This window comes from Polyodon spathula, chromosome 2 (assembly GCF_017654505.1).
Source record: "Polyodon spathula isolate WHYD16114869_AA chromosome 2, ASM1765450v1, whole genome shotgun sequence".
Lineage (NCBI taxonomy): Eukaryota > Metazoa > Chordata > Actinopteri > Acipenseriformes > Polyodontidae > Polyodon > Polyodon spathula.
The window spans coordinates 88952486-88964713 of record NC_054535.1 but is presented as its reverse complement, the minus strand read 5'-3'; the positions used below and the strand labels follow the sequence as shown (position 1 = coordinate 88964713).

Sequence of the window (12228 nt, the reverse complement as noted above, 5' to 3'; positions counted from 1 at the left end):
TGCAGTAAAATACTGAGAAGTTTTAAACAGGAAATAAAAGGGCATGTATTGTTATTTGTTCATCTGTCTGAATGTCAGAGACTATCGTGTATTGCAGAGTCCTGATTTAAACATGATGGTACCTTGACTGGAACCAAAGTGTTAGAAAGCACCAAGCTGTAGAAGCAGCGGCTGAAAGAATGTGCTTGTTGATCAAAGCAGTAGTTTATAGAGATGCACAACACAATTCAGAGATGTCAGTCTTCATACAGCAAGTATAGGGTTTGGAAAATGAAGTGTATTTAAAAAATACAACAGTTGAACACTCTGCAGCATTTAATAAAATAATGTTTTTCCACACCAGATCTCTCACCTCGTAAATGTATTAAACTACTTATTTTCTCAAATACGCTATCACCTGATGAAGGCTTCATAGCTTTTCAACTTTTATGTTGACCCACTAATTAAAAAGGCATTTTTTGCTTTTGGCCCCTTTTTTAAAAATCACAAATTGTAAAAAAAGAGACTAATACTCTATAGTAAATTGTAGTATGGGAGGAGGAGGAAATAACAAAAATATTAAATACACTTTCATGGTATACAATAAACCAACTATCTTACAAAATACAGTATTCATTCTAAAGCTAAAATTATAATTTCTGGACTGTAGAATATTATCAAGACCATGTTGCTACATTGCTATAGAAATGTTTCAGAGCAAGGTACAATAAGTGCGTGACCACTTCCAGCTAACGAAATTAATGTTGAACATTTGTGATACAGAAATACCCTGACACATTAATTTTACATACATATATATACATATATATATATATATATATATATATATATATATATATATATATATATATATATATATATATATATAATATATATATATATATATATATATATATATATACATATATATATATATAACATATATATATATATATATATATATATATATATATATATATATATATATATATATATATATATATATATATAAATATATATATATATATATATATATTATATATATATATATATATAGCTATATATATATATATATATATATATATATATATCTATATATATATATATATATATATATATATATATATATATATATATATACATATATATATTATATATATATATATATATATATATATATATATATATACTATAATACATATGATAGATAGATAAAATATTACACACATACACTACAGTGGATTTTTTTTTTCTGAAGTCAATTTCATTTTCGATCATTTCCAGTAGAAGCAAATTGTACCTGTCTAGCCAAGCTTAGTTCCACCTCTTTCAATAGGCAAAACAAATCATTGCATAACCAGCACTTGATGAGATACATTGTCGACCATTGCTTCATAATAGAAGCTCCACCAGTGCTGCCGTTAGCTGTTATCTGCTGTGCATCACACAATGAAGCACAGACATTTTTCATTTGCTAGCAATCAAGACTGCCTCACCCAGTCTTTCACTTACTAATGAAAGAAAATCTTTATTAAAGCCTATTGTTGATAAGGGAAAGATCATCTATTTAAGGAAATCAGAATGTTTAGTAAACTAGGGGTCAGTCACTAGCGAGTCCTAGAAAATGGATATCCTTTTGGGGTACCACTGCTCTGTGACACAGCTTGCTCATATCTTTTCAGCGACATAAATCAGATTCCCCTGGAACCCACACGTTACATGCACACAAACAGATCACCACCTCTATATAGAGTATATCTGAAGATATATATAACAATATAAGTGTGAGATATAAGACCTCCTTATAGCCCAGATTCTGATACTCTGAATAATGTCCTTCTTTACTTTTCTATTTAAAAAAAGGGGGTACAGCACTTCAAATTGAGGTGGTTTTATTGTCCCTTATAAAATGTTACATACACCAAACAGTTATTTAGTGTTCTAAATAAGACTTTAAAGCCATGTAATCTCTTCCTCTTGTACGCCATTTTAAGTGCACAAGCCTAATTGGAGACTCCATACCAATCGCGGCTTAATCCCACGGCACTTGGAAAGCTTCTTTGGGCCTATGCTGCTGGCAGTGCAGCCCATTTCCTCTGCAGAAGCCAGGGAGGGACAAAGGAAGCAAGATCCAAACTCTGGTCCCACTTTTTCCAAGTCATGCAGTACTGGCACACCCTGAATGCTGGCCATTGGTCTGACCCAGTGTGTCCAATTCAGACGGGTAGGTTTGTTTTGAGAGAATACAGGGGAAGACATGTCCCTAAACAAAAATAAAAACATATACAATTGTGCTTTTGGCATTGTGTGGTTTCTCACATAATCATATGCAGCTGTTATTTTCATTAGCATTTTATTCACCAGACATCCTGCAAAAATTAAAATCAACCTCCATTAAATGTGTCAACCTTCATTAAATACACTATTCAAAACAAGAACCTAATAGCAAAAGTGGCATTTTGCATTGAAGAATGAATACTAAAATGGTTCCCCTTCTACCCAGTTAAAAACAGTATCTTTAAATGTTCCTGGGAGGGACTATTGAGACCACCTAAATGTCTTCTTTTTGAGATGAGGCCACCTTACCCAACCCCCTCCTCTCAGTTTAAATACAGCTGCAGTTTTTCCCAGCATCTCAATGCTCGACTGAAGAAAGACCCTATTTCTAACTGAGGCATTTGTTTCCTCTTTTCTTCTTCACATTTCAAATCTGCAGGGTGACTAGCCAACCCAAAACAGCAAAACGAACCAATCCTCCCTCGCCAAACAAACAATCGCAACCTGAAAGAATGGACCAATTACTTCATTTTATTTTAAATTTAAACCAGAAAACGGAACCCTAAAAATGTGGGATTACAAAAGGATACCCAATTTCAGACCCTTGAACTTTATGGACATTTTAAAGAATTAATAACTGGCAAGTCAAAATACTCCCGTCTCAGTTACCATGGAAACCTCTCTGATTCCGTTTGCCAAGGAAAGGAAGATTCCAAATTCCTCCCCTAGCCGCAGGCGAAATGTCTGCATGCTTAAGTTGCGATTTAGAACTGAAGCATTAACCCTTCCTTGTCCAAGACGCCACTTTTATGCTGCCCCGCTGTTCAACAATGAACCCTTATTTTCAAAAGGATTTTCAAACCTGTGGTTCACAGATACTTTTTGGGTCAAAGCTAGGGTTGGAACAAAAAGTAGGCTGCAAATATATGCAGAGACGTTTCGAGACAATACTGGAGAAATTAGCTGGTTGGGTCACGGTCTCTCGCAATTACTAGTCTATCTCCGTAAACTATTTTGAATTGGGGCTGGGCATGGGTTGTTGTTGGTCCACGTTAACTGTCAAAATAAATAAATAAATAATCCAACGCAAAAGTAGTTTGAATTCCTGCCATTGATGAAATCAACCCCTTTTTGCCATTTAGCCAAATTCTTCTGAGCATTCTTTCTAATGTTTGTCTGAAAATAACGTTCGTCTCAAGCCTCTTTGTAGTAATACAGTACCTAAAAGGTCAAACACAAGCGATTAAGAGCTGATGGAATTATCTCCACCTTTGAGCCTCTATGATAGGGGGTACAGGGTTCAGTCCATCGACTAATCATCTTTACCCTCTATGTAAATGTCCTGCGTTCTAATATGGGTAACATTAATATGCATTTATATGCTGAAGATACTACTTTGTATACAACAGGCTACTCCTTACAGGCACTACAGAGGGATTTGCAGGCTGCATTTAACATTGTACAGCACAGATTATTACTTAATGTATACAAGACAAAAACAATGTTGTTCTGTTCGAATACGAGAGATTAGAAAACTGACTTTGGTTGTTGTTACACGACATGAAAAAGGCACCAGAGAAAAAGTTCATTTTTATAAACATCTGGACATATGGATTAATGAGCATCTTACTTTTAATTGCCATATTAATAACACTGGCTTTAAAATTAGGACCTAAATTAGGTTTTCTTTTTAGGAACAAGAATGCCTTTTCCCTGTCTAGCAGGTTCAAGTTAGTGACTTTTAGATTATGGCAACTATATTCATCAGGTTTGCTTGTAAGCAGTATCTACATAAGTTAGATGTGCTGTATTCATGCTGCAGATTTGCTCCAGTGTTTCTCTCCGACACATCACGGTCATGTGTACGTGAAGGTATGCTGGCTCTCACCTATGAACCGGAGGTTTTTATTCATTGGTACTGTTTTGTGTTTAAGGTTTTTTAAGGTATGGCATCTCCTTATTTGGCTATAGTTTACTCTCTGAGGATTCTGTTAATTTGGCTGCTCCAAGGATTCAAATCCATTTAGGAGAATTATCTTCCATATCTACTCCCGAAGACGTGGAAATGTTCTCATCATAGTATGAAGATGGAATTTGATAACCTTACTTTCTCTGGTTTTCATGATTGTAGTAGTCAATTGCTTATAACCACCTGTCAATGCTTCTCTTTCAGTCCACATTAACAAACAGATATGTCATTTATTCTATTTTTTGATCCCTGTATGCTGCTGACTAAGTTTGAACCACACATGTTTTTTTTTTTTTTTGTGTTGTTTGTACATTGTAATGGTTTTCCAGGAACCCCATGTAAATGGGGTGAGTCAATTGGCAAAAATCGAATAAATAAGTAATTCAATAAATAAATAAAAAGCAGTAGGTTTGCCTAGAATATCACTGACTGGCCTTAACTATAACTGAAGTGAATTTGTATACTGTATATGTCTCCCTTACCACACTGTAAACTAGCACCAATGTGCTTTCCTTAAAAGAGCCCAATGAATGCAAAAGATAACTTCATAAAGTCACCCAGTTTAGCCAGACAATATTGTCAATGCCAGACAACAAATATGTGCATCTAGTATTATTATAACTAGGTCTTCTGATTTTCTGTGTTTCACCCTGACTTTTCTACTCTCCTTCAAGAATGCAACTGATACCTGTTAAGCTATTCATGTATCTCAATCACAACTGAGAAACATGTTAATAGTAAAATTGATTTAGTTCACTTTATTTTCTTTGAAACAGCTAAATTGGCTTTTAAAAAAATCGGCCAAGCTTTAGTTTACAAGCAGAACGTACAAACGAGATTGCACCATGTTAAGCAACTAATTTTTATTAAAACATGAAAAATAAAGTATTTTATGCTGGACACGCTATTACAATCATTATGCACAACTGTATTTACACAAAGACAAATCGCTTTTGCTTTTAAATGAAAAACTTGCGATTTAAAAGGCTGCAAGTTAAATCAATGTTTCTCTTAAAGTGTTTCTCAGCTGTGATTGAGATACACGAAAGGCTTAACAGGTATCAATTGAATTTTTAAAAGGACAGTAGAAAAGTCAGAGGAAAACAGACAATCAGAAGCCCTAATTTTAACACAGTAACTTTGCATTACACGAAGTACAATGAAACAATACTGCAAAATGCATTTTAATGAGAACCTTACAGGGAAATTGTGTACAAATATTTAAAATAAACAATAATAAAAATAAAACTATATACATTGTCTACTGGTTGCACAGATGATCTATGATATGTATCTGAATCATTTGCCAAACCCTAGAACTTTCCCAGTAACAATGAGGCTTTTTTGTAAATCACATTCCCAGTATTACATTGGCAGGAATCCCAAACCTGTGCCATATTTGGTAGAGTTTGAACTTGAAAGTTTAGTTTAGGAGCTAGCCAAAACTTCAAGGAGCAACATTTTTCACATAGCTTCTAAAACATATTTATTTACATAGAATCCGTTTCAGAATGGCTTCTAACCTTTGCATTTCTGTAGCCAATTTAAAAACATTGATACATATGCTTCTGATTAAATGGCACATTTAAAACCTTTCTGCAAAAAGGTACTGTATTCAGATAGGGGCAGCATGAAGCTCCGAGTATAATTCTACACCGCTATTCAATTATATTCACCCAAAGAATATCAGTATTCAAGTTGCAGAAAATAATCTGTAAACTCCAGGCAGCATTTCATAATCTTTTGGTAATTTACTATAATTTGGTTACTTTTACCACATGTAAATGCAGAGTGTATTTTCTGGAAAGATGGAGAATTCGGTCCGAGTGATAATGCTGTGCAGCCGAGTAGAACCACCGGAAGCCATTTTATACTCTCTGATAGTCGTCTATGCTATTGTTAGTCTATGCCATTGTTAGTTGTTGAGTGACTTGCATATTTGCCTACTTTAGTATCTTAACATGATGAAAAAAAATGGAACTGCATATTTCTCAAAAAAAATTAAAAAAAACTTTTTGTAATTTCACAATATATACAGTACAGCCTATTTCAAGACAAATGATGTTATGCTTTTTTTTATTCTAGGCCTTTGTTTTATCTATGTGCAAGAATTACTTGAACAAAGACAATGTAAAAAAAAAAAAATAATATTTAATTTTTTTCATTTGATTTTATTATTTTTTTTTTTTACTGGCTATATAAAACCCAATGGGGAAAAACGATACAGCAAATGGAGTTTAACTCCACTAAAACTACATAATGATCCTAACAGGAAAGAAGACAAATAACCTCACTCATAAACAGCAGACCAGTAACCAATATATCTATGTCCCTTATTTATCTTTCAGAAACTGAAACAGACAGGGCATATTTTTGTTTTGTTACGGAGAGGTAAATTATTTTCTAGACACTATTGTTCTCTGCCTTCAGTGTGGAGGTCCTTGAGGACAGAGAGAGAGAGATCTCTTAAAATGATGAGTTAGTCTGACATGTTTCACTATGAAGATTCTCTCCCAGACTACATTAAAATAAAATGTGCAGCTTAGGAATCGTCTGCGTTCATGTTGGGTTTAGGGAATTCTCTACCCAAACTATGCCACAAACCACGGGGGATCAGGCCGCTTCCACACAGGTTGGATTTATGAATGCCAGCCATTAAATTCAGTATATAAAATACAGGACTAGAAATATGAAATCTTGATTTCATTAAATCAAATGTCCCCAGAAAGATGCCAACGTAAGAGCTGAAACACAGGGGCGGGTCTGACTGCTTGTGTACAGACTGGTCATTTACCATCCTGAGGCATCAACAGCAGGAAGCCATTAACAGCAGATTAGCAGATGCCGAGGTAGAGTGTGAGCCAGAAATACAGAAAGACCCCTTTTACACAGGAGACAGAGTTCTGAAAACAAAAATGGAAAAAACCCTACCGCCACTTGTCCTTCAGTATTAACATTCTTGGGTACCACTACACTTGTGAGATGCCTTTCTTGTTGATATATTTTAACAGGAAGTAATAATCTCTCCCCGCACCTCAAGGGCAGCATAATGTAAAAACCAAAACCGAATTTTTTGTACAATGAAAAAGCCTTGGCAGTTTCAGCACTAAGTTGTCGGCATTTCAGGGAGCTCAAACATTTTGTAGCATATTAACATCCCTTAATTTGAATATGGTTACATATGGTTATGACAAGATTGATTACTGATTGATTCTGACAGCCCTCATTATGGATAACCGTTGTTTTATACTTGGTCTGTGTGTGCAGAGGTCTAGGACTGTTTTCATATGCCAACATACTCTAACTTGAACTTTTTGTTGAAAAAATGCATACTAAGTGAAAGCTGAAGCTGGAAGTTTGAGGAAACAAACTTAAAATAAAAGTCAAGTGTCGCATCTGTTAAATTACTCTATGTAGACCTATTAAAAAACTAAGTTATGCTGCTAAAATGGCAAACAGCCAAATGCTAAAGTATTGAAAAAAAATTAAATGTTAGTTGAGGTGAACAGGGCAAAGCTGCAAAACGAAAGCGATGCTGCCAACAAATATCTAGAAGCTGCTTTATTAAATGCTTGTGGTGAATGGGTCAGTTTATTTTTAAGGTAGCTGAACTTTCCTATGCATGTATTGAAATTTAGTTTAGTTTGTCGGATTACTTGGTTGCTGTATTCTGTTGGCATATTGATTGAATTCAAGTGCAAGGGCCTATCCCATAGAGGTCTATCTATCTATTTCATGTGAGCTGCAGATCTACTCAGGCATGATTTGCCACTTCAATGTCTATTAATACATGATATTCTTTCTACATTGTGTCAACTTGTTTAATACATTGGTATGAGTGATACCATAACAATGTACTCCATTTATTTGTCAGTTTCAAAAACACGTGTGTAATAATGGTATGTCCCGCTCTGACGTCCAACGGCTGAAATAACAGATAAAAACCAAAGCGATCATAACTGATTTGCATCTCAGTTAAAACAGATGCATTTCACCGGACAACCCCTGTAATGGAACTTGGTATGAGGACAAGAACTCAAGCTTGAAAATATCAGCCATATTAGTTCAGGGCTCAATATAAAAGTTCACCAACACATTTAGCATGCAGCGCTTATATTATTTGTAAACGTAAAGTCAGTACCTAAAATAGTCGCCAAGGCTATACCTTACAGATCGTGCGGCACACACCACCAGCTTTGAAGATTAATGGACACAAAATGGTTCATTTTTGCACAATACACAACCGAACTTGACCTAGAGAATCACAGAATACAGTTGTGTGACGAGTATGAAAACAGTATAAAGCGTTCAGTCTTTATTAACTGTAAACAAAACAAAAGGTCACAGGACCACAATATGGCAGCCATATTAGGTTACAGGTCAAAGTAAAGGGTTACATATTTGCCCACATTTCTACAATATTGAAAATATGAAGCCACCATCTCAAATGATTAAATGACACATTGCCAGTTTAAGTGTCAGTTTTACAAAAACTATGAGCTCCCCTTCTGAGACACTTAACCAATGGCAAAAGCCTGAGCCTAATTCACTCACCTTACATCTGCATTCTGTGTCATCACTCACTTGATCCCTATACTTGTTGGAGTGTATTTGTTACAGTCTCATGCTGAAAACTATCAGTCATCAAATCCTTAAAACTAAGGCTACTGCCCAAAATACCATTCCACTCACAAAAATGTTCGGATTACTGGCTAAATGACTATATTCTGATGAACACAAATTTCACAGAATTCAAAGGATATCTATAGACAATTAAAGTAAAATTAAGTCAAACAGTGTTCACAAAATTCTCTAGGACTATCCATGTAATTTCACAAACACTAAAAACTACAACATAAATATTACATTGCACAAGAAAACTTAAGCTTAATAAATATTGTGTTTTGTCGTTCGGCATTTGAACTAACTGATTAGTTTAAAAAAAAAAATTCAACATGAATAGAATTACTTGGGAAAGCATATCTGGGTACACTGCAGGGGCATCATTTGCAATTTGGCACTTTTTGACACAAAGGTCATTCAAATGATCTAGACAGCATTCAGAACTGGGCAGACACATGGCAAATGACATTTAATAGAGAAAAGTGTAAGGTACTGCACGCAGGAAATAAAAATGTGCATTATAAATACCATATAGGAGACACTTAAATTGAAGAAATCTACGAAAGACCTAGGCGTTTATGTTGACTCAGAAATGTCTTCAACTAGACAATGTGGGGAAGCTATAAAAAGGCCAACAAGATGCTTGCATATATTGTGAAAAGTGTTGAATTTAAATCAAGGGAAGTAATGTTAAAATTTTACAATGCATTAGTAAAACCTCATCTGGAGTACTGTGTTCAGTTCTGGCCACCTCGCTACAGAAAAGATATTGCTGCTCTAGAAAGAGTGCAAGCAACCAGAATTATTTTGTGTTTAAAAGGCATGTCACATGCAGACAGGCTGAAAGAAATGAATCTATTCAGTATTGAACAAAGAAGACTATGCTGCGATTTGACCCAAGCATTCAAAATGCTAAAAGGTATTGACAGTGCCGACCCAAGGGACTTTTTCAGCCTGAAAAAAGAAACAGGGACCAGGGGACACAAGTGGAGATTAGATAACGGGGCATTCAGAACAGAATACAGGAGGCACTTTTTTTTTTTTTTTTTTTTTTTTTTAAAACAGAGAATCGTGGGAATCTGGAACCAACTCCCCAGTAATGTTGTTGAAGGTGACACTCTGGGATCCTTCAAGAAGATGCTTGATGAGATTCTGGGATCAATAAGCTACTAACAACCAAACGAGCAAGATGGGCCAAATGGCCTCCTCTCGTTTGTAAACTTTATAGTCTTACATACTGGAGTGCTCAGAGAAGCATTTCATCCACGTGGATTTGCTTACACTTATACAGTACATTACTAAGGCCCTACCTATTTCACAGCCGTGAAAAACGCGACACGGACCGTGAAATTCATTCTTCACCGTGAAAACTGTCTATTTTGTGTACTTTTACCCTGCATTTATATCCAATTGAGTTATGTATATTGGTCCAGGTTCCTGATGTGATTTTAAGCTTGTTTCAATTTAAAAAAGAAAAAACTGTACAGGATTTATTGATCGACACAACAGCAGCCAATAACCACTCTGGGCTCTCTTCACTGTTTGGTAGATATGGACCTCCGGGGCGGGATTAGTATCCTAGGAGATCAACTGATATTGTTAATCGATTGAACGCTTTGCGAGTGTCAAAAATGAATACAAAAAAATTTCGATTTGGTATTATGAGGTCCCAAATCGATAAATAATTTTATTATCGTTATCAGTACAAGCCTAATAATAACAACATCATCATAGGATGATTGAAGTTCTCTTTACAAAACCAATAAAAAGTTTTTCAGAACATCACTCTTTTCAAATCTAACTCTGATCTGGAATGAAGTTGGTTACGGTTGCTATGTGATGTAATTGCTCGTGCTCACAGTCTCAGTTTTGTAGGTCAAGGTATAAACTCCCACCACACTGTACTTCTAGCAGCTTTTTTTAAATTTTTTTATAAAAGTACCAAAAACTAAAAGTTACATGTCTTAACATGTAACCGATGTTTTTATTGCCATTTTATGCAATAATTGCACTCAACTGTCATAGTTTTTGCATGCTAGACAAAGTATACAACATGTTACCTTCAATTGCAACTTTGTAATTGTTGTATGACATGTCTATAAGGCAGGCCACTTAACTAATTCTTAGCAGTAATAGCAGGTTTTTATTTTTGCACATTTACTTAGGTGTGACAGAATAATGGTTTCAATTAAAAACAAGCCTCAAACTACATTTAAAAGTACAATGGATTGGCAAATGTCCTCAAAACCTGAAGACGTTTACATGGTTCCCAACCTTTGTTCCACTTGAGATGGAGTGACTTACCTGCCAGCGTTACATACACACTGAATCCCAGAATACAATGCTGCCAGTTCCCTAAATAAATTCCTCAATCATGTACTATTCCAATAATCCAAAACACAACTAAAGGGGGAAAAAAAAAAACATACTATTTAGAAATGATGGGAAAAGGAAAAACTCCAAAAGGGTATATTCGACTTACTGTACCGCAAACTGGCGTTTAAAGACGGAACTGTAACAGCGCTGTGAGCTGCACTTACTCGTCATATTTGATATGATAAATAACATCCTCCTCATTGTCCGAGAAGTTTGTGTAAGAGGTGGAAGGTGCACTGTCCAAGTTAAAGGTGGATTTCCCATTACTGTCCTGGGATGAATGGTTTTGGTCTATTTCCAGCTTTCCGTTAGTCCTTTTGCTCATTTTAGCCGAAGCCTTGCCATTATGTCCCTTTGTGGCTCTAGTCACATTTTCTATGCTGGCTTCAAACCAGGCCCCAATGCTCACATCCCGACAGTCCACCAGCTCGTTTATCTGCAAGAAAATGGAGACACCCAATGAGACTCAAGAGAAGGGAATGTAAAATAAAAACAGTCAAAACACCACATTTACACAAAACATTTTCCCCCTGGAAATAACAGAAAGGTAAATCTCTATGACCTACATGGACATATATGTACAAGTCAAAATTAAATTGTGACACATGTATGCACAGGTACTTCTTAAAACCTTGTGGTTAAGACATCATACAAATAACTGACCCTCAAATGCTTTTCTTTAAAAGAAATGTTAATGTTAAAGGTTAAACAAACAGACATAGCCAGAATTAATATTTCCAACCACAAGTGCTAGATAAATAATGCATTGGAAGAAAAAATTCGGGACAATTTCAATTCTTAAAATCAGGTGTCGGTTCAAAGTGCAATATTTCCACCAAACATTTTCCAAAAGTAATTAGACATGGTAATAATGTATTCAATAAAAGCACACCCAGGTCAGGGTGCTATTCAAAACATATGACATGCTTTTTTTTTTTTTTTATTACTTTTCTTATTTTTTTACATCGGTTCACTTTAAGTAACCTGCCCTTGTTGCAAACTAA

At 35.1% G+C, this 12228-nt stretch overlaps 1 protein-coding gene across 2 annotated transcripts in view; it reads right to left on the bottom strand.

The window, feature by feature from the left end:
* The window catches only part of LOC121303229 (E3 ubiquitin-protein ligase UHRF2-like), a 79277-nt gene that overhangs the window by 27619 nt on the left and 39430 nt on the right, over positions 1-12228 (bottom strand). For both annotated transcript variants that reach the window (XM_041233801.1, XM_041233810.1), the window contains exon 3: positions 11389-11660. In XM_041233801.1, the coding sequence (XP_041089735.1) occupies positions 11389-11660 (272 nt within the window). The remainder of the gene's footprint in view (positions 1-11388; positions 11661-12228) is intronic.